The following is a 21,853-nucleotide window of genomic DNA, read 5'->3' on the forward strand; positions in this document are numbered from 1 at the left end:
GAGACAGCGATAGACATTATTACGTTTAGCTTTGCTTTAATTTTATTTTGTATGCTTCAGTTAAAGAGTATATAGTTGCTTAGATCTTGTTGAAGGCAGCAATATCGACGGACTGCACGAAATCCTCGAACTCCTCAATCTTCTCCTGCAACAAATCAATCGAAACCTTGTCATCCTCGATGACGCACATAATCTGCAACTTGTTGATGCCATAGCCAACGGGCACCAATTTGGATGCGCCCCACAGCAGACCGTCCATTTCGATGGTGCGGACATTGCTTTCCATCTCCTTCATGTCGGTCTCATCATCCCATGGCTTCACGTCGAGCAGCACAGACGACTTGGCAATCAGCGCAGGTTTCTTTGATTTCTTGGCAGCATAAGCGGCAACACGCTCAGCCTTGATGCGCTCGGCCTCGGCATCGTCCTCCTCATCAGAGCCGAATAGATCAACATCATCATCATCGTCGGCAGCTGCCTTAGCGGGAGCAGCGACTGTGGGCTTGCCTCCAGCCAATTGGGGCAGCGGAGCACCCACCCAGGCAGAACGCTCACCTGCCTCGAAAGAGGCAATGTGACGGTACCAACGGGAAATATTGGCATAGCTGGCAGCTGGTGCCTTTCCCAGGGCATCAAACACAGACACATCGGCTTTGGTAGCGGTGTAGCTGAAACAAAAACCCAAAAGAATATATCATTAGAAATATGCCGACGTGTTGATCATACCTAACCTCACATTTGAGAGGCACATGCGGCTCGTCGCTTACCCGCTGATGTAGCTGTTGTTGGCCAGGAAGTCGTTCAACTCCTTGAGGCCTTGTGGGGTCTTAACATCACCGAATGCCATTTTAAATGCGCTTACTTTTTGTTAAATTCGCTTTTAAAATAAATGTGTCGTGCGCCGAGTTCCGTCTACGCTGGGAGAGTCTATGCGAAAGAGCCAGTGATGTACAATGGCGACAATATTTTTGCATAAATATCGAATCGTAATATATCGATATGTAAAATACACTATGCAACACTGTAAAATGGTTACTCAGCTGCTTCGTGTTAGTTCTGCTGGTCGACGATGTAATTGGCTTAATTGTTAAAATTTTGTTAAGCATAAGTGGTTGAATATAAATAGAAAATAATAAGCGATGAGTTGAAGTCCAAAACAAAGCAACATTAGCAATTGGCAATTCAACAAAACCGCTTCGATTAGCAGCAGACACACATATATCTGATTGATGATTTGAAACACCCTGTTTGTGACGCAGTTACACAACGTCAAGGGAAATTCTCAAAATTCTCAGTCTGGACGAGCAGTAGGCCTCGGGACCAACGATAGGGGCACGGACACAACGACAATAAGCATACAATTGGAGCTCTGCGACAATCGTCTAGCAGGTAACGATCGAATAATCGGTTCTATTTATAGCATGCCAATATGCCTCTAATTGAGTATTCTGTTCGGCTCTCTTTGTCTTTTTTGTCAATGCAGTTCAGGGCCGCTACGATTTTCACTTTCGTTATTTGGCAGAGCTCCTAGCAATAAGTTGGTTGTATAGTGTTCTCGACATGGTAGTCACTGCGTCCACTTGCCGCACGGAAACGGTTTTTGATTACAGCTGGATCCATGTCGTTTCTGCCTATTGGAATCGTTATCCAAACCCGTCCAGGTGTGCTACCTTTATCATTTACCATTAACAATATTTAATATAACTATACTCTTTGACGCAGTACTCATGTCCTTACCGAGGACACAATTAGGCGAGAAGTGCGCGATGGTAAATTATATTCTCGCCGTTTGTTATCGAAAACGAATCCGGTGCCTAAGTGGGGGGCACGTTTTTACAACAATTTGCCGGTGAAGATTGTTGAGGATTCGGTGTTGGACCCGGTAAAAAAGACATTTACAACATTTACCCGCAATCTGGGCATGAAAAAGATAATGGTAAGCAGACTTTGACCTCATGCGCGCGCACGCACAGGGTGATACAGGCTAATACCTACCGTATATTCCAGAAAGTGGATGAAATTGTAGTCTACAGCGAACAGAAGGACGGACGCACTTTAGCTGTCCGGAGTGCATACATTAGTTCTCAAGTATTTGGTTTCTCCCGTGCAATACGCGCCTTTGGCATTGAGCGCTTCAAATCGAACGGCAACAAAGCGTCAAATGGCTTTAACTACGTGCTGCGACGCATGTTCCCGCAGCATCAGCTGTCAGCGACGGCGTCATTAACGCCAATAAGTTCACAGAGCACAGCAGCGAGTGCTACATACAGCGATATGGCCAGTGCATCTGCGAATCACAGCGGCAGCAGTACATCCGAGGCTCTGAAGAGAACAGCGAAAATTAGTTACGAGTTTTGCAAAGGTCATGCCAGTAAAATTGCGCAACTTTTTTCCGTCAAGAACTAACTCAACAAGTAGAACTGAAAATGGAACTAAACTAGACGCGGTGACAGACTTGCAAATACAATCATCTATATATATATAAATATATATATATATATATATATATATTTCTATATCTATATATATATGCATGCATGCATATATATATATTTATATATATATATATATATTACATATACATATGTATGCACGCATACATGTATTCCAAAATATAACAAACATTTGCTGCATTTCATTCCGTGTGTTGAGCTGAATGGAGTTCGAGTATCAATCATAAGCTCAACACAATAACAAAAAATGCATGGAACAGCGAGTCATTCATATTAAATGGAACATTAGACAGTTCCCATTTTTCTATATATTTCGCTAAAAACACGTGTAAAAATTTGGATTTTTATGTACTGTATATATATTTTGTAGAAAATACATGCCTAGGTTAAAACAAACATTTGTATAACTTAAGACGTAAACCAAAAACCAGAAATGGAATTTGATCAACAAATATAAGCTCGTGCAAGGCGCGAAGTTTGTCTAGTGTTGTTAACTACCATATTTATTACCAATTACTATTCTAGCCCGTATAATGTACGGCAACGCTTTGAGAACAATTTTCGATTGATCGCTAGAACAGACTAGCAAAATATAGCGGTTTTGCATGAAATAAAGTTCAAAAAAATTGCTAGTGTTCGTTTTAGAAACAGCATTCCTTAACTCTTCAGTGTTAATAAATATGTAATTTCTTATAACCAAATTATGCAGAGAACAGTGTTTGGAAATTATAATTTAATGAGAAAAGATAAGTAACTCTTATCGATAAATAACTAGCTGCTTATCGAACTTCAAAGAAAAGTAGTCGGTTTTTCCCGCAATGTCATTGTAAAATTGATCTTTTATTTATGTATAACTAAATAATAAAAATAAATAGAAAACTAATGAAATGTCTAAAGTAAACGCCTACAACATGGATGACCAGAAAGAAAATGTGGTAAGCGGAAATTCCTATAATTTTTTTTTGAGTGCCTGCTTTTTTGTCTTATTAAATGTACAAATTTTATTTAGATTGTGAGCTTAACCAAGGCTGAAGACAATGCTGAGAAGGAATTTTTAAACACGATAGAATCCACGCTTAACAGCCGATTTGAGTGCTTGTTAAAACAGACAGAAATCTTTGCAAATTTTGTCCGAGATACGCTTTCAGAAGCAAAAAACCCTAAAGGTCTTGGCGGAAAGCCCAAAAGAGGCAGGATTCCTTTGCAACCGAAGTAGGTGAATATACGGATTACCTAATACAAAAATAAAATATATGTATGCATTGTTCAGGCATCAAGGCATTGTATCAAAGGGTGAGGATAGAGAACCTATTGGACCAGATACCAATAACAATAATATAGGTTACTTAAGTGCTTCGCCCGCCTTTATTGCAAACGGGCAACTGCGTGACTATCAGGTACGTGGCTTAAACTGGATGATTTCACTCTACGACAATGGAATCAATGGTATTCTGGCCGATGAAATGGGTCTGGGCAAAACACTACAAACGATCTCGCTGTTGGGTTATCTTAAGAATGTAAAGTGAGTGAACAGAAATTGAAAGAATAACATCCAGATCACTTGATACAATTGTCGTTTACAGACATGATACTGGTCCCCACTTGGTTGTTGTACCCAAATCAACTTTGGGAAATTGGATGAATGAGTTTAAGCATTGGTGTCCTTCGCTGAACGTCGTTTGTCTCATAGGCAACCAGAAGACTCGCAAGACTATCAAATCTAAAATGTTGACGAATGGGAATGGTAAATGGGACGTATGCACGACTTCATATGAGATGTGCTTGCGAGAACGCAGTCTATTGAAGAGCTTTCACTGGCAGTACATGATAATCGACGAGGGACATCGCCTCAAGAACGAAAAGACTAAGCTTTCGCTGACGATGCGCGAGTTCAAATCGAAGAATCGTCTACTTCTTACAGGCACACCTTTAAACAATAATTTGCATGAACTTTGGGCACTGCTTAATTTTCTGCTGCCAGATATGTTCAACTCCTCGGAAGATTTTGATGAGTGGTTCAATACGAATACCTGCCTAGGGGACGAGACGTTAGTTACCCGTTTACATGCGGTATTGAAGCCTTTTCTGCTGCGTCGTCTAAAGTCTGAGGTGGAAACGAATTTGGAACCTAAGAAAGAGGTAAACATCTATGTAGGCCTTTCAAAAATGCAGCGGGAATGGTATACCAAGCTGTTGCTCAAGGACATCGACATCATCAAAAGCACCGGCGAAGTGTCAAAAATGAAAGTTTCGAATATTTTAATGCAGCTGCGAAAGTGCGTAAATCATCCCTACTTGTTCGAAGGCGCCGAACAGCCTCCCTACACAACAGACTCGCATCTACTAAGAAACTCTGGTAAAATGTTCATTCTAGACAAATTACTGCTGAAACTTAAGGAGCAGGGCTCTCGTGTGCTAATCTTCTCGCAGATGACACGAATGCTTGACATTCTAGAGGATTATTGCAATTGGCGAGAATTTGACTATTGCCGCCTTGATGGCCAGACACCACACGAGGAGCGTAATAGACTGATCCAAGAGTATAATATGGAGAACAGCGCCAAATTTATATTCATGTTGTCGACTCGAGCCGGCGGCTTGGGCATCAATTTGGCCACCGCCGATGTGGTCATTATCTATGATTCGGATTGGAATCCACAGATGGATCTACAGGCCATGGATCGTGCCCATCGGATTGGCCAAAAGAAGCAGGTGCGCATTTTCCGTCTGATTGCAGAGAACACCATCGATGAGAAGATTATCGAGCATGCGGATGTCAAACTGCGTCTGGATAGAAAGGTCATCCAGTCTGGTATTAATAATCGTCGAATGCCCGATAAAAAAGAGTTGTTAAATATCATTCGCTTAAGTGCCAATGACGTATTTAGCATAAAGGACCTGGACACCACTGATGAGGATATCGATGTTATACTGGAACGCGGAGAAGCGAAGACAGCTGAACAGAGGGACAGACTAAATAGGCTGGGTAAAAGCACAATGCCCACCTTCACCATGGATACAAACAGTGGAGCTGGCACTTCCTCCGTTTATCAATTTGAAGGCGAAGATTAGCGCAAGAAGCAGGAGAATAAAATAGAACCGAAAAAGAAGCAGCGTAAATCTTAATAAGCTGACAAAATAATTTAGAATTTAGGAAAAATCAGAAGTCGAAATGAAAGAGCTGAAAGCTTTGATTAGTGTAAGATTTTAAAATAGTCAAGTGAAGTTATTTTTAATTTAATATTTTTGTTAAAATTAACATTTTGTTTGTACTCGTAAAAAAAGCAAATGGCAAAAATATAATATTAAGTTTGATCAAATTTCCGCGCAATACTGTGTCTAGTTGGATATTGTTGTTGTTGTAGCCCTGGATGTCGTTATCGAGTGTTATCGATGAATCGAAATTAAGGCAACCCCGAAAACGCCACTTTTTCCCGCTGTCGCTTACACATACAGACGCAGCAACGCGCAAATCGCTCTCGCTTCTCCAAAATAATTTGGAAAACTCAATAATTAAATAATTTTATCATAAAAAGCAAACAAACGGCATTATAAATATGTCGAAAACAGATGCCGCCACAGTGGAAACCAACGAGGAGAACTCGGTAAGTAGAATTGGATAAAGTAAAAGCAGCGCTTGCAAAATTTTCGCCAAAAGCAGACGCCGCATGCCGCTTCGATAAAAATTTGACAGATGTTTGTTAATAATTTGTTCATGCAGAATGAGACTACCTCGGAGGCGGCGACCAGCTCCTCGGGCGAAAAGGAAGCCGAATTTGACAATAAAATCGAAGTAGATCGCAGCAGACGCTTCGATTATTTGTTAAAGCAAACTGAGATTTTTACACATTTTATGACAAACAGCACAAAAAGCCCAACCAAACCAAAGGGCCGACCCAAGAAGAACAAGGACAAAGACAAGGATAAGGATGTGGCAGAGTGAGTTATTCAAAAAATATTTCTTAACCTACATAACGAAATTGAACTTTGCAATTAATTGTACAGCCATCGACATCGCAAAACAGAGCAGGAGGAGGACGAGGAGCTACTTGCTGAGGACTCGGCAAGTAAGGAACTATTTCGTTTTGATGCTTCGCCGGCCTATATTAAAGGTGGTGAAATGCGAGACTATCAAGTACGTGGTCTCAACTGGATGATATCGCTTTACGAGAACGGCATCAATGGAATCTTGGCGGATGAAATGGGTCTGGGTAAGACTCTGCAGACCATCTCTCTGCTCGGTTATCTAAAGCATTTCAAGTGAGTCAGAGTTACTTTTATACACCTAAATCAATATACCATTTAATGAATCGCCACTTAACAGGAATCAAGCTGGACCGCATATTGTAATCGTTCCTAAGTCAACTCTTCAAAATTGGGTGAACGAGTTTAAGAAATGGTGTCCTTCTCTCCACGCTGTTTGTCTCATTGGCGACCAGGACACTCGCAACACATTTATTCGTGATGTCCTGTTACCTGGGGAATGGGATGTTTGCGTCACTTCATACGAGATGTGTATACGTGAAAAGTCCGTCTTTAAGAAATTCAACTGGCGCTACATGGTCATCGATGAAGCGCATCGCATTAAGAATGAAAAGTCAAAACTTTCGGAGATTCTGCGCGAATTCAAGACCGCAAATCGTCTGCTTATTACTGGAACGCCTCTGCAGAACAATTTGCATGAGCTGTGGGCGCTGCTTAATTTTCTACTACCCGATGTATTCAACTCTTCGGAGGACTTTGACGAGTGGTTCAACACAAATACTTGTCTGGGTGATGATGCTCTTGTTACGCGTCTACACGCTGTACTCAAGCCATTCCTGCTGCGTCGTCTGAAGGCAGAGGTGGAGAAACGATTGAAGCCCAAAAAAGAGATGAAAATCTTTGTTGGGCTGTCGAAAATGCAGCGAGACTGGTATACCAAGGTGCTCCTGAAAGACATCGACATCGTCAACGGCGCTGGAAAAGTGGAGAAAATGCGGCTTCAGAACATTTTGATGCAGCTGCGCAAATGCACCAATCATCCGTATTTGTTCGATGGCGCTGAGCCAGGACCTCCATACACAACCGACACTCATCTCGTCTATAACTCGGGCAAAATGGCTATTCTGGACAAGCTTCTTCCAAAGCTACAGGAGCAAGGCTCTCGTGTGCTAATCTTCTCGCAGATGACTCGCATGCTGGATATTCTTGAAGATTATTGCCATTGGCGTAACTATAACTATTGTCGCTTGGATGGCCAAACACCGCATGAAGATCGTAATCGACAAATCCAGGAGTATAATATGGAGAACAGCACCAAATTTATATTCATGTTGTCGACTCGAGCCGGTGGCTTGGGTATCAATTTGGCCACCGCCGATGTGGTCATTATTTATGATTCAGATTGGAATCCACAGATGGATCTGCAGGCCATGGATCGTGCCCATCGTATTGGGCAAAAGAAACAAGTGCGCGTGTTTCGACTAATTACCGAAAGTACCGTAGAGGAAAAGATCGTGGAGCGTGCCGAGGTGAAGCTGCGATTGGACAAAATGGTTATTCAAGGCGGCCGTCTCGTTGACAATCGTGCCCAGCTCAATAAAGACGAGATGTTGAATATTATTCGCTTCGGTGCCAATCAGGTATTCAGCTCCAAGGAGACAGACATTACCGACGAGGACATCGATGTCATTTTGGAGCGCGGCGAGGCAAAGACGGCCGAACAGAAAGCTCATTTGGACAGCTTGGGTGAGAGCTCGTTACGTACTTTTACCATGGACACAAACGGCGAAGCGGGCACCTCATCTGTTTATCAATTTGAGGGCGAGGATTGGCGCGAAAAGCAAAAGCTAAATGCTTTGGGTAACTGGATTGAGCCACCCAAGCGTGAACGTAAAGCGAACTACGCTGTGGATGCTTATTTCCGTGAGGCGTTACGAGTCTCTGAACCAAAGGCACCCAAGGCGCCACGCCCGCCTAAACAGCCTATTGTTCAAGACTTTCAATTCTTTCCGCCGCGCCTATTCGAGCTGCTCGATCAAGAGATTTATTACTTCCGCAAAACTGTTGGCTACAAAGTGCCCAAGAATACGGAACTCGGTTCAGAGGCCACCAAAGTGCAGCGTGAGGAACAGCGTAAAATTGATGAAGCTGAACCGCTCTCCGACGATGAAATTCTTGAGAAAGAAAATCTGCTGTCTCAGGGCTTTACAGCTTGGACAAAGCGAGATTTCAATCAATTCATCAAAGCGAACGAGAAATATGGACGCGATGATATCGAAAACATTGCCAAGGATGTGGAGGGCAAGACACCAGAAGAGGTGATTGAATACAATGCCGTATTCTGGGAGCGGTGCACAGAGCTGCAAGATATTGAACGCATCATGGGACAAATTGAGCGTGGCGAGGGCAAGATTCAACGACGTTTGTCCATCAAAAAGGCACTCGATCAAAAGGTGAGCATAGTTAGTTAGTTCATAGTTAGTTGACTATAATATATATTCGGTGTCTTATTGCAGATGTCTCGATATCGCGCGCCTTTCCACCAGCTTCGGTTGCAGTATGGCAACAACAAGGGCAAAAATTATACAGAGATCGAAGATCGTTTTTTGGTCTGCATGCTGCACAAGCTCGGCTTCGACAAAGAAAATGTTTACGAAGAGCTGCGCGCGGCCATACGGTGAGAGTTTTTTACAAATAATTTTTGACAAGAAACCTAATATCTTTTGATGTAAAAATTTGCAGCGCCTCGCCGCAGTTTCGTTTTGACTGGTTTATCAAATCTCGCACAGCGCTGGAGTTGCAAAGACGCTGCAACACACTAATCACGCTTATCGAGCGTGAGAATCTTGAGCTTGAAGAAAAAGAGCGCGCCGAGAAAAAGAAGAAAACGCCCAAGACTCCGGGCGGCAGTAGCACGAACACTCCTGCACCGCCGCCACAGCAGAAGGCAAATCAGAAGCGCAAAAGCGAGGTGGTTGCCACCAGTTCCAATGCTAAAAAGAAGAAGAAGTAAAGAGGCCGCCACCATGACGTTACTAGTGAAAAAACAGTTAATAATATAATAATACAAGTAATAATAACAATAACAATAACTACACAAATACGATTTATATGAGATTCAGCTCCGCACAGCATTATTTTATAGACCATCCACAAAAACATTTTACACTCGTTTGTAGTTTCTTAATTTACAAAACAAAAGATTTATTACATACTTAAATAATAATAATTAGTAATTAATAATTATATATGCGCGCCGCTGTATTCTATTCCACTTAATTGTATTTCGTTATAAGATTTCAATTATTTATACTTTAAATGTCACGGAGCAAAAGTAAACAAACATATATATAAATGCATTTTGATAAAAAAGATTCGCTGGTGTAGTCTATCTTGGCTAATCATAGTAATGCGAACTTGCTGTGAAATCATTTTTCAACAGTTGTGTTTGTACACAATTTCCCTTTTCAACTTAAGTTATCTAATCCAAGGCAAATCTTAGTGTGTGACTAAATTTTAGGTGAGCGGATATAGGTATAATAATGAGCTCATTCAAATAAAAGATAAGTTGAATTGTATAAGGAAATAGAAAAACAACAGGAAAAACAAATATTTTGAAACTACCCAAAATTTAAAAATTGGTTCTGGTTCGCTATACGGTTCTTATCCCCATATCTGCTCGTGTGCCGATTCCTACTTTATAGCTGTACGCTAGTAGGCGTATGCGTTATATATTTTCTAATTTAAAGTGATACCAAATATCTTATTAAATTTGCAAAAAACATTTTAGATTTGTTTATAAAAATTTGTCTAATGAATATAATAATAGGAGTATATATTCGTTTTAGATCTCTATAAAACTACAGGAGAAAGCAATTGATTCATAATTGACTAAGGTTACTCAGTGCTTAACAACTGCAGCATAGCTTAATCCATCGAAGCACTTCATAAGGCTTTCCCTATATTAATTTAGCTATCTTTGGATATAAGTTTAACTTAGTAAACAGAAAAACGCTAAAACCTTGAATGTCACAGAAACCCATAAAATATGCTACAAAAACTATAAATTCTAGATAATAGAAAGGATTTGGCAGAAAAACTTTATCCACACCCACAACTGTCCAAAAGCATTTAAACATTTAAACATTTTTATTGTATTTAACACGTATAAAAGAAGACTTTGTTTTTGTTTTAACTTAATTAATAAGATTATAAATTCTATGGATTGGGCATTAGTTTAAATACAAATACACATATATATAACTATATATATAATGTATAACAGTTAGATGCAGGTACTTACTAGACACACATAAGACAAACATATGTGTGCAGAATTGGTGTTGAGGCTTAAGAATTAATATCAACTTTTCAATGCAGTCCAGCGGCAGCTGCTTGGCCATGTTCAACATGGCCATTTGGGAGTTGTGTCTAGGGTGTTTAGAGGTGTATGTGTATGTGTATGTGGCTGCTGCACTTGGTACTATACACTCGCTCGCCAGTAGGAGCACCTGCATCTTATTTAATACTAGTCAAGGGTTGTGGCAACAATTGCTACACCTCCTCCTTGGGATTGATTATCTCATCGATGGAGGCTGCAGAGCCTGCGACAAGCGCCAGGAGCGAGAAAATTCCCAACAATATATTCTTAATCAGCTTCCACTTGCAAAAGCCCAAACGATCGGGCCACAGATACACAGTTTCCACAAAGCTAGGCACGAAAATGCCAAGCAGCGAAAAGAAGACGGCGCCCACAAGACTGATGAATGGCTCCAGATTAGGTATACCTGCTGCAATACCTCCGCTGACCAGGATGATGCCAGTACGTAGCAGAATTTGCGTAATGTTGTGCTTCTCCGGCCGGAACTTGTGATGGATCTTACGCCAGAGAACCTCATTGGGCCTGCAATTGAGGCAAAATAATGAAACAATGTCAGGATGAAGACATTCAGTACTTACACATAGAACTGGAGACCATAGGTAAAGAGTATAGCCACGGCCATCAGCAACTTGGCTGTGTCGCCCAACCAGCTGCCGTCTGGCAGATTTAGCGTAATGCTGCCTCGCACTTCGTCTCCAAACCTGACCTGTAAAGTGGACAAAGTAGCATGAGTAAAACGTTTATGAGCCGATGGTCTGATCTTCACTCACATAACCAAAGAAGCCAATGATTGCATAGAGTACCACAACTGTAACCATGGCCGTATTGAGTACGCCGGGACAGCCAAGGAACTGCTGTGGCTTTCTCATCGAGTTCTCCACGGGCATGACGACGCCGATGCCCTCCATGGCAAAGATGACAGTGGCAAAGAAGAGGGGAATATGGGCTGCAGGCGCAATCAGTGGCTTATCCTTAAAGTCAAGCTCCTGGTCGAACATGTAGTAGAGTGTTATGATAAAGGTCACAACAATGAACACGTTCGCCATCAGGGAGAACGGCACCAGCCACTTGAGGTTCCTAATCTGACCTATCAATAGGCAGGGTATCACCGTAAAGCCGATGTAAATGCGCACATCCCATTTGAGACCCGCATCATAGTTAATGACATCATGGAAAGAGGTCGCTATGAAGACCATATAGACACAGGCGGCGGCATAGTAGGTAGCCATCAGGCCAATATCCACAAATTGTCTGCAATAAACAGTTATCAGTTATCAGTTATCAGTTGTTAAAGGAAGTACTTTTCCCAAATCCCAGCCCCAACAATATGATAAAAATTCAATAATTATGCTAAGTAAATTATCAGGAATCCGTAAAAGTTTGCGGGGTATATTCTTAATTGCAAATTTGGTCATGATGTGTGAAAGTAATTGATGGAAGTGTTGTTGAACTCGACAGATTATATATCAATTATATCAAAGATATACAAAAGATAAAAAAACTGTAATAATAAACGTAAAAGAATTTCAACATTTTGTTTTACAAAAAGCGATTTTTTCAGCTATCTTATCTTTGTATAATAGGATTTTGATGCGAATATAAGCTTAATGAAGTTAAGCATTATTTGTCAAAATGCTCTAATTAATGTATCAATTAATATTTCATTAGTGTGAAAAAAAAAACAAATACAAAAAAAAAAAAGCCGCCTAGCCTTATGATCTATCGAATAACATTGACTCTTACTTGGCAAAATTGGAATAGGGTCTTAGCCCTTTGGGTCCATATTCAAACACCGTTTTAGCAGTCTCTGCATAGCCCAGAGCCGGAACTTTCGCATCGCGACAAATGTTGTGTGAAGTTTTTACCTAACAAAATGAGATAAAATAGTTAATATATAAATGGAATATGAATAGAGTTGTAGAATTTGTTGGCATATGAACTAAGTATCTAAGCATTATTGTTTATGCATATGGAATTCTTCTTATTTAAATCTGATTAATTTGTGGCCATTTTGTATATAGAACATAGAAGAACATTCCTGTTCATTTTTGATAATTAATGTGAACAATCGGTTTAGTTTTTAAGCAATACAAGCTTATGTATTTGAAAGTATACTAAGTGTACCGAAATTCCCCAATCCTTATTTAATTTTAAAGCATATATAAAATCTGCAAATAGATCTTTAAAATTTTTATAAATTTTTTGTTTTGGTTTAAGAACTATATATTAATATATTACAATTATTTTGAAGAATAAAAAAATTAAGATAATTTCTTGTATCTTGTAAATAATTAAAAGCTTATATTTGATTGAAATTGGAAATATTATTGTAAATCATTTGCAACTATTGTTTGTTTATAAAAAGTACAATTTTCTAAAATCTATTAATAACATTGCCATTTCCTTTATAAGTTCTTCAATTACCCAAGCGATTATAAATTGACTGGACTAAAGGCGACTTCATAAACAAACAGTTAGTTAGTATTAGCTATGATAATCGCTTATCGCCGGCCGATTTCTGTCGTTGGGCAATAGGCATCTGTCTGGTGCTGTCCACCAACTACGTAATAATCAAGCCGCAACTACTAACTCTAGATAAGAGACCTTTTATATGTATATATAGAATCCATAAGTTACTTGCACTTTTTTCGTTAATCCAAATTGAATCTTAAGCCATAAATCTGCAACTCGAGTGGCTCAATATATAAGTAAGTAAATATTGCCTTGAGATTTGGGAGTTGATTTGATCGAAAAGTCCAAATGGAAACAATTATTTATAGTATAATTCTTTTATTGAGCGTGTGTCAGTTATAGCACCTGCAATTTCTAGGAAATGGGGCAAATATATTATAAATACTGATCAACTAAAATTACTGGTCAATATAAACGTCAGGCTGTCTGTCACTGTTAGTTCGAAGGCGTTTTGCACGCGTTTTAAAACGCGACAAATCAAAGTTGCAGCTTAATCGAAGTCTTTGCCAATTGTTTGCACATCTGCTTGGACTTGATTGGCCCTTGAACTAGTTGGGCTTGCCGCAAAGTAAAGCCCAAGAAAATCCCAGACATTTAGCAATTGCGTCAATTGCTAAGGCAGGTGCTAAAAAGCTTTCGACCGGATACGCAAATTTCTTGTTTGAAAAGTGTTGTCAAGACAGCTTGTTTATCATCTAATATGGCATTTTTTGTATGTCACTTAATAGTATTAAGTCCGGCGTCAGCTAAAAATTGTATTTAAATCATTATACCAGACACTTAAAGTTGATTATTAACAATTAATACTCTTTCTTAAGAGCTTTGCTTGCCTTTCGAAAAAGAAACGTTTGCTAAGCTACTTTCCCACTAGCTAGTAGGCTTGACTTTAGATTGCTACTTAAGATTGGTCGATTGATAGATTATATTTGTAATATATCATAGATTACTTTTTTGATATATACTGAATGTTCGGGTTTTCATAAAATGTATTCCTAATGCAATGTCTTCAATTCCAACCTTTTCTGTAGCTACTTCTTTACCAGAGTTTTTTTTCAACTCTTAAAAGTTTTTCATATTATTTCACTTGTGTAAAGCTAAGCTTGTTTAATGGCCACTCTACTATACACGTTAATAGGAGTTACTTACCAAAATATGCACACAGTGCGTGCAGAGAAAGCCGACGATGAGTGTCATGATGCCGCCAAACAACAAACCGCCATTGTGAAAAGCCATGGGCATGGCCAGGATGCCAGTGCCCAGCGAACTCTTGAGCAGATGGGCCAAAGCCCCGCCAGCGCTGGCGCCATTAGGATCGCGATGTTCAAACGGACAGTACTCGGCCTCCTCCAGTTGATCCTTCTCTGTCAAGTTGGCTCTGTGAAGACCGAGAGAGTATGAGAAAATGTATATTAAAGCGGAGATGACTGCTACGTACTTGGAGTTTAAGTCTTTTAGACTTTCGACCGCAGTGTTATAGGCGGGCGGCAAGGCATCTGTCTTCAAGCTCGCATTCGAAGACCGCGCCGTATTCGGTTCGGCGACGGCCGTATCCGGCGTAAATGCCTTATTGTCCGTCATCTGTGGATGGTAAAAAGGTTATGGTAAATGGTTAGTTCTGATGATTATTCTGTCCAGGGCAGGGCTAATCCACTTGAGAGATTTCCCTGGCGCATGCCAGTCCATATCTTATCACGGTCAGTTTCAAGTACTTGTTCTTTACGTTTATATCGCAAACAAGTCGAGACTGCTTTTAGCACATCTATAAAACTATGCGAATCGCAAATACGATCGTTATCTGAATTTCTCGGACCGTCCAGTTGTTGACGTGTGAACTGCATTCATAAATTTTACGTAGTGCTTTCGGCCGGAGTTATAAATCCGGGGTTATAATTCCGATATAGACCCCATAAAAGTCCCCCAAAAACTGCCGGCCACATACAGTTCATAATGGTAATAATCATGGTCACATGCCCAACTTAATTGTCGCCCTCATCCAATCTCGCTCTCTCTCGCCCACTTCCCCTCTCTTTCTACGAGTGGTAATAGGCAAATTAGATTAGAGCTAATCACTAGTTAATGTTATTTATGGCTTTCGTAAAGAGCAGGATGATTATACTAGTTAGCAACTTGGTTTGGGGTTAGCCACACTTTTAACATGTACTTTTATTAGCTGATTAGATTAAAGGAGCACGTGGTATAGTGCTCCTTTGAAGCGTTGTTGTAATATCACTTGATTACTCATGCTTGGAGTCAATGCAAAACTGGGAAAAGGACATTCTTGAGTTTTACAAACAAATATATATTTATATATTAATAAATACATATTTGTATGTTTAAATACACATATAGAAACCATATACTATTATTAAAAAATTGAATTGCATTTACTTCTTCCGAAAATAATTAAATTTAATCTTCTAAAATAAAAATGATTAACAAAAACGTGAAAAATTAAGAGCAGATTGTTTGAGGAGTTGCAATTTTGAACTTGTTTAAGTTTTGAAGTCACACTCGATTTATGATAGAAAAACAAATACAGCTTACGAAACTATCCTTTCGTTCAGATTTTTTCCTAAATATAATAAATATTAACTGCTGTTCATATCATAAACAAAGTAATTTTTTGATTAGCTCATTTAGATTTGAAGAGCTTTAAGTATATTTTATGTTGCAGGATAATTGAAAACTTATTGAAAACAAATTCAGTTTATTTGGAAACGTAAACAGCACAATTCTAAAATTTATATCACATTGTTTTTCGATTTATTTACAAATTAATTAATAAATTAATTAAATTAGTAAATTATTTAATCAAAACCATTTACATCAACAACAAGCCGAATAATTACTTTCATTCATAGATGCAGACATATGATTCATTCAGAAAATGGAAATTTTTATACATTTGATTGATAAGTTTTTGCTTAATTGCCTTAATCCCCTATTTCCTGTCAGTAAAGACGTTAATCAAAAAAACTTACGCTTTGTTAGCTATAATTATTATTATTCTCTTGATTTAATTGAATGTAGAACTAGCTAGGATGTAGAACCGAACGCGGCCTCGGGCCAATTGCAACTGAATGCTTGGGCCGGCTACAATGTTGGAAGTCGTTGCCAAAGAAGGTGTCCGAAAGATAACAACTCTATATGGCTGAAATTCGAAGCAGCGACAATTAATACGGTAACACAGCGAAATGCTTCTCATAAATACTCAAAGCTACTTTTAAAATCAATTATAAAGCTGTATTCGATAACCGATAAGGCTGATAAGCAGTTGCTGTTAACGTTGCCTACTTAGATTTAATGCAGTCTAAAGAGAACTCAGCAAAATGCTTTATAATTAAGATTTCGCAACATTTGTATGTTAGTTGAGGCTTCACTAGAAAAAACGAAAGTTCATTTTATAATAATTGACATTAAATGTTGTACACGTATCAAGAAAAAGATACGCTTAAGAAATTGTACGAACATCATTTATCAGCAGCTTGATAAGATTAGTCAAGCAATTAAGGACAATATATATATATATATAATATATTATCGATATGTTTTTATATCTGCGACATTGACATGCTTTAAAGTTATGACAGTTGTAATAGTCTATATAGCTAGTTACTATAGTTATGGGCGCCGAGTTATGAACGGGTTCATGGGAAATTTATTGAATAAAACTTTACGAGGTTCGATTAGAAATGTTGAACTCGTATTTTATTTGAGCACTGGTTAGTCGCCAATTATAATTATTATTTATATTGTTGTGGATTTTACCATGTCACGCGGACGATCGATAGGATCGTGAATCATGGCGGACATTTGATTAGTTCTCGCTGTCATATCACTGTCCGCGAATTTAGACGAATGATTTATGCCAATTGGCGCCTGGTGGGCGTTGGCGTTATAATCGACGCTTGACTGCCTCCTGCCAGCCATGATTTAATTAATAATCATAACAGCTTATCAAAAAGTGCGTCACGGAATCGTTTATGATTATGCTAAACTGGCAATGACATCAGTTGCCGGCATAGAACCTAATATAGGGCGTAATATCTTGTTTAATCAACGCAGCAGACCAAAACTTTATTAGTTGATACATATTTCTGTACATTTGTTTGGGAATATATATACAATTTTTTATTTGCTTATAATAGTTATTAATATATAGATTGCGAAATTTAATATAACAATTTAGCAGCATTTGTAAAAAGTTTTTGTTTCGTAAATGAGATATTTTGAAATTGATTAACATGAGTTGATGCTATTTGTGTTTTAAATTAAATTCGTTTATCTTTTAATTTTAATTTTTTTATAACTCCTAATTTTGTAAGAAACTGAAAATTCTAGAATCACATTTTGTAGCATAAAAGTTCAAGAAACTCCTTTGATGCACTGATTAAAAAATATTAATACACAATACTCAGTAGATAATATTTACGTATATGTACTCACTGAAGGCTTCGCTATAAAGTACCTTTTGTCGAGAGTTTTGCATTACTTGTTTCATTAATATCATTTTCTTTTTGTTTTTGATTCACGTGCTGCGAAACTTGTTGTCCAACACGCGTAATTATCAATAACGCAATTCATCAATTCGCAGCTGGCGGTTAATGTTTTTTCAATGGAGCTGCTCAGTGTCAAAAATCAAATTCGCGTCTAGGTAAGTAGGTTCGCTATCGATATGCAAAAATATATATATACTATATATAAAAAATTAAACATGCGTTGCATAATTAATGAAGCCGCTGACGAAGTCTTCATGCTGAACTTGTATATTGCAATCGCGTTCGTGAATTACAAAGCCTTGCCTAGATATTAGGTAAGATCGCCGAGAACAGCTCATAAATTAGCTCGTGCTTATGGAGAATATTTAAGTCCCAAACAGCCGACAGATACAACAAAGTCAATAATCGTCTCTCAACAGATCTCTAAATTATTGAAACTATGGAATAAATATCCACCGACTCAATACATTTAATATATGAGAGTAATATTTCAGTTCTAATCGTTTTAAATTATTAAATAAATATAAAAAAAATGAAAAATCAAGGAATAATTGAAATCAGTGTCAATATGTACATATCAGCTCAATAAATCTAGCTGTCTAAAATAAATAATTAGCGAATTTTGGCAATTGCCTAAAACTCAATACAGATTACAATAATTTAGAGTAAATGAAATTATGTTAATTACCTGCTTTTAGATGGACTTCTACAACTACTCCTATCTTTTTTGTTCCTATGGCAACTATATAAGATATTTTTATTCCATTTATTGTAGTTCATTGTTAGCTAACTCAAGTCTAGACTTCTTAAAATTCACAAATACTTTCAGGAAGGGAAACTTGTATTTTAAGCCTGCTCGTTTAGAATATAGAATATAATAATATATTTAATCAAGATTTTGTTTCTAATTGTCCGTTTATACGTCTTCAGGCGAATATTATAAATAAATTATTTCTGATAGTTAAAACATATTGTAATACGATTTATATAAAGCTAATTTACTAGTAACTAACTTGGCACTCAGACTAAAAGGAGTTTCTTAAAGATTATTAAGATCGTTGCAGATCTATTTAGTTTGTATGGAACCAAAGATAACAAATAAATATTGTTAACAAATAAGAGTGTATAAAATGCACATATATATTTATAAATACATATATATAATAATATGTATATCAAGAGAATACTCTTAAAACGTAATACATTTTACAAAGTTATTATGCATTTTCTGCTTCCAACAGACGATGTTATTTAGATCACTTTCATATACATGTGAATTTTAATGTTTAATATAAAATAATTCTGGTTCAAAAATAAACTTTACATGCTCTTAACAGCTGTTTGTTTCATTTATCTTATCCTCTTCACTCTCTCCATACTTTTTTTATTTTAATTTTAACTTGAGCTTAAAATTATAATTTTAATTTTAATTTAATTACCTTCTCGCAACTGTTGCTAATTGAATTATATATTGAAAGAAGTATATTTTGTTATTGGTTTGTTGACTTTGACAATTTGTCTGTGTCTAACATTGACATGAATTGTTTGGTTTTCAATCTTTATTTTTTTTATTCCTTTGTTTCGCAACTTAGCGTCAATTAACGCCCGCACAAAATGCCTGGACGAAAATCGCGTGAAAGTCGTGCGCGATTTGTAAACACTAAAGATTGAGTTTAATTAATTTTATTGATTTCGTTTTACACAATGTCAATTGTTTTAAAAAGGCTTTGTGCTGCCTGTGTGAGTGTAAATAACGGTTATTTTAAGTAGTCACTAAATTCGATTTAAAAGTCGCGCGCTTTTATTTTCAATTTCCGAGCTGCGACTGCGTGCGCCTTGTTGTTAACGCTCTGGCGATCAGTTAGTGACTGATATTAAGCCAATGTTTTTGCTTGAATTTGTTGCTGCTGCTGCCGGCTATAAAGTACACACATCGCAACACACACACCTGTCGGATGAACTGTTGATGGGAGAGAGGGGCTAGCCAGCAATTAGCGCAGCGGACAATAAACGAAACCGTGACGCTGTCCTCTCTCTCACGCAGTGCGTGAATGGGTTTGTGTATCAGTGTGTGTGAGTGTATGCTTTCTATACCAAACCGTTTTGGAAATTGTACAGCAAGACAAGTCTACCTGTGCGTTGCATTGCATTGCATTGCATTGCTCATACGCAGCGTTTGCCCGCTCGCACAGGGTGCTGTGCACCCACAGCAGCAGCTGCAACTTAAAACGGTAGCTAATTAAGGCTATTTAGATAACTACAGCGAACAAAGCATTAAAATTGAAACGAACGCTGATAAGTTAAACTTTTCAAGATCATAAACGATTTGTAAAACTTTATCTTCATCTGGCAACCAAATGTTGCCCCGAACTTGAAAAAAACTAGTTAAGAAACCAAACATTTGAAGCTGTTCTTGAAATTTAAAAATTGAACTCAATACAAGATTACTCATGAGCTAAATTGACTTCATTTTTTTAAGTAGACGAGTTTGCATAAGACTTCTAAAGTTGTTTAAGAATATATATAATCTTATGTACATATCTAGGTCAATGTAACTAATATATGTTGGCTGTATTTAGACTAATGTAATTTTCTTGCTTTATCTACGTTAATTGTGTAATATCTTGATATTATATATTTTACTCGAGTCAATGTTAATTATGTATTATATATATATATATATATATATATATATATATATAATATTATATTATGTATTATGTATATATTACATTTATATATATATGGGTCTATATATAATCTACCTAATTTTGGTAGGGTGTTGTTGCGACTATTATGTAAATATAGCCTTTTGAATAAGTTTCCAAATGAGTTAAATTTGGCATTAACTTATTTTCTTAATTAATTAATGCGAAAATAACACTTACAGTGTGGCTTACCTAATCAGAAAAGCCGTTTATCTAAAAAATTGCTTGAATTCTAAATGAAATTGTAGAGACTTTACTATAAATCGCAAAAGTTCAATCAACTCTTATTTTAAATACGCTTCAAACGAACTCAAATCTTTGATTAAACAAAAGCTGGAGCACCCTGTATTTGGCAAGAGACACAGTGTCTGCCAGCATCAACGAATTTGGCTTGGCGTTTGACGAGAAGAGTGAGATATACGGAGAGAGGCTTGGCGAAGACTTGGTCAAATTGGAGTGCAATGAACATTGTTAAGCTAAGAATTCGAGAGGCGCCTTAAAGAGCGCTGCGCTTGGCTATTCGCAGAGCCCAGGCGACAGCTAAAAGTACTTCAGCAATAAGGCAATTACTTAGAGTCTGTTGTAGTTGCAGTTGCTAATGTTGTTGTTGCTGTTGTCGCCTTGAGGCGTCTCTTTAAGTCAGATCATGGAGTTTAGTGATTAACTTGTTTCAAGTGGACATTGTTGCTGTTTGCTTGTTGTCGTTGTTGCTTTTGTTGCTCTTGCACTCGATTTTGCTGCCTGTCCATAAAATTGCCGTTGCTTGTTCCATTCAGTGGGCCAGTGGAAAATTTTTGAATCACAATTTTCACGCGTGACGCATTTTAAAATGTTTCTTTCGAGTTCAGCTGGAGTGACTTAATTAAAGCTCCGAGAGACGCGATTGATTTATGGATAACAAAAAGCAAAAACTTTAAGCATACATTTACATTTAACGGCAAACGGTAATTGGCTAAAAGTAATTTGTGATTAAAAAGTAAAAACCTGCTTGACGTAATTGTCACAATTGATTGGCTCTTAATTCGTTGGCTCAGGTGTATCTTTAATTTGTACTACAACCAGCAATATAGATAAGCTAGACTGGATATACGCAATACGTGACGTATACGCAATGCTCGAGGTTGAGATAAATAGTAGGAGTGGAGCTGTACAGAAGAGCTATGCTTTATCAGTGCAACATAAGTCGAAGGTCAAGTGCATCAATAATTGGCCAAGATCTGATATGGATAATATACAATGTACAGTGATTACAAATAATGATGATGAGTATATATTGTCCGATGACAATTGATGTCAGGGAATGTACAAATAAATGAAAATCAGAACAAATAACTTGTCGAGAGTTCCTTATCTGGA

The 21,853-nt window shown here is 37.8% G+C and overlaps 5 protein-coding genes across 6 annotated transcripts; 3 read left to right on the forward strand and 2 right to left on the reverse strand.

The window, feature by feature from the left end:
- Window positions 1–19: 19 nt before the first annotated feature.
- LOC111592665 (probable elongation factor 1-beta) lies at window positions 20–863 on the reverse strand. The gene is made up of 2 exons (XM_023305024.2): window positions 768–863; window positions 20–668 (listed from the first exon to the last, which is right to left on the reverse strand). The coding sequence occupies exons 1-2, from the start codon at window positions 845–847 to the stop codon at window positions 80–82; spliced, it is 669 nt and encodes a 222-aa protein (XP_023160792.1). The 5' UTR covers window positions 848–863; the 3' UTR covers window positions 20–79.
- Window positions 864–1,062: 199 nt separating this feature from the next.
- Window positions 1,063–2,464, forward strand: LOC111592655 (protein preli-like). The gene is made up of 4 exons (XM_023305010.2): window positions 1,063–1,389; window positions 1,484–1,661; window positions 1,723–1,936; window positions 2,008–2,464. Exons 2-4 carry the CDS (start codon window positions 1,561–1,563, stop codon window positions 2,404–2,406), a joined length of 714 nt encoding a protein of 237 aa, XP_023160778.1. The 5' UTR covers window positions 1,063–1,389; window positions 1,484–1,560; the 3' UTR covers window positions 2,407–2,464.
- Window positions 2,465–3,228: 764 nt separating this feature from the next.
- Window positions 3,229–5,675, forward strand: LOC111592733 (chromatin-remodeling complex ATPase chain Iswi-like). The gene is made up of 4 exons (XM_023305128.2): window positions 3,229–3,388; window positions 3,463–3,665; window positions 3,724–3,975; window positions 4,037–5,675. The coding sequence occupies exons 1-4, from the start codon at window positions 3,341–3,343 to the stop codon at window positions 5,523–5,525; spliced, it is 1,992 nt and encodes a 663-aa protein (XP_023160896.2). The 5' UTR covers window positions 3,229–3,340; the 3' UTR covers window positions 5,526–5,675.
- A 125-nt stretch (window positions 5,676–5,800) lies between these two features.
- LOC111592724 (chromatin-remodeling complex ATPase chain Iswi) lies at window positions 5,801–9,640 on the forward strand. The gene is made up of 6 exons (XM_023305115.2): window positions 5,801–6,058; window positions 6,175–6,392; window positions 6,459–6,713; window positions 6,778–8,890; window positions 8,954–9,114; window positions 9,180–9,640. Exons 1-6 carry the CDS (start codon window positions 6,011–6,013, stop codon window positions 9,448–9,450), a joined length of 3,066 nt encoding a protein of 1,021 aa, XP_023160883.2. The 5' UTR covers window positions 5,801–6,010; the 3' UTR covers window positions 9,451–9,640.
- Window positions 9,641–10,621: 981 nt separating this feature from the next.
- Window positions 10,622–19,638, reverse strand: LOC111593081 (proton-coupled amino acid transporter-like protein CG1139). 2 transcript variants are annotated; one of them, XM_023305681.2, is made up of 7 exons: window positions 19,229–19,638; window positions 14,726–14,868; window positions 14,437–14,665; window positions 12,562–12,683; window positions 11,589–12,069; window positions 11,397–11,524; window positions 10,622–11,340 (listed from the first exon to the last, which is right to left on the reverse strand). In XM_023305681.2, exons 2-7 carry the CDS (start codon window positions 14,866–14,868, stop codon window positions 10,992–10,994), a joined length of 1,452 nt encoding a protein of 483 aa, XP_023161449.2. In that variant the 5' UTR covers window positions 19,229–19,638; the 3' UTR covers window positions 10,622–10,991. The 2 variants fall into 2 exon arrangements, with proteins under 2 accessions (XP_023161449.2, XP_023161440.2); XM_023305672.2 differs by lacking the exon at window positions 19,229–19,638 and adding an exon at window positions 16,272–16,375.
- Window positions 19,639–21,853: the final 2,215 nt, after the last annotated feature.

The sequence above is a fragment of the Drosophila hydei genome, unplaced genomic scaffold (assembly GCF_003285905.1).
Source record: "Drosophila hydei strain 15085-1641.00,03,60 unplaced genomic scaffold, DhydRS2 tig00000060-arrow-pilon, whole genome shotgun sequence".
In the NCBI taxonomy this organism is placed as follows: Eukaryota; Metazoa; Arthropoda; class Insecta; order Diptera; family Drosophilidae; genus Drosophila; species Drosophila hydei.

Bases quoted from the DNA above. Each gene is read 5' to 3' on its own strand.
- LOC111592655 (XM_023305010.2), top strand. From the start codon at position 1,561: ATGGTAGTCACTGCGTCCACTTGCCGCACGGAAACGGTTTTTGATTAC. The intron at 1,662-1,722 runs GTGTGCTACCTT...TCTTTGACGCAG, and splicing joins CGTTATCCAAACCCGTCCAG to TACTCATGTCCTTACCGAGG. The intron at 1,937-2,007 runs GTAAGCAGACTT...CGTATATTCCAG, and splicing joins TGGGCATGAAAAAGATAATG to AAAGTGGATGAAATTGTAGT.
- LOC111592733 (XM_023305128.2), top strand. From the start codon at position 3,341: ATGTCTAAAGTAAACGCCTACAACATGGATGACCAGAAAGAAAATGTG. The intron at 3,389-3,462 runs GTAAGCGGAAAT...AATTTTATTTAG, and splicing joins ATGACCAGAAAGAAAATGTG to ATTGTGAGCTTAACCAAGGC. The intron at 3,666-3,723 runs GTAGGTGAATAT...TGCATTGTTCAG, and splicing joins AGGATTCCTTTGCAACCGAA to GCATCAAGGCATTGTATCAA.
- LOC111592665 (XM_023305024.2), bottom strand. From the start codon at position 847: ATGGCATTCGGTGATGTTAAGACCCCACAAGGCCTCAAGGAGTTGAAC. The intron at 669-767 runs GTAAGCGACGAG...TTTTTGTTTCAG, and splicing joins AACAACAGCTACATCAGCGG to CTACACCGCTACCAAAGCCG.
- LOC111593081 (XM_023305681.2), bottom strand. From the start codon at position 14,868: ATGACGGACAATAAGGCATTTACGCCGGATACGGCCGTCGCCGAACCG. The intron at 14,666-14,725 runs GTACGTAGCAGT...CGGTCTTCACAG, and splicing joins CTAAAAGACTTAAACTCCAA to AGCCAACTTGACAGAGAAGG. The intron at 11,341-11,396 runs GTAAGTACTGAA...CCTCAATTGCAG, and splicing joins TATGGTCTCCAGTTCTATGT to GCCCAATGAGGTTCTCTGGC.
- LOC111592724 (XM_023305115.2), top strand. From the start codon at position 6,011: ATGTCGAAAACAGATGCCGCCACAGTGGAAACCAACGAGGAGAACTCG. The intron at 6,714-6,777 runs GTGAGTCAGAGT...GCCACTTAACAG, and splicing joins GGTTATCTAAAGCATTTCAA to GAATCAAGCTGGACCGCATA. The intron at 8,891-8,953 runs GTGAGCATAGTT...GTCTTATTGCAG, and splicing joins AAAAGGCACTCGATCAAAAG to ATGTCTCGATATCGCGCGCC.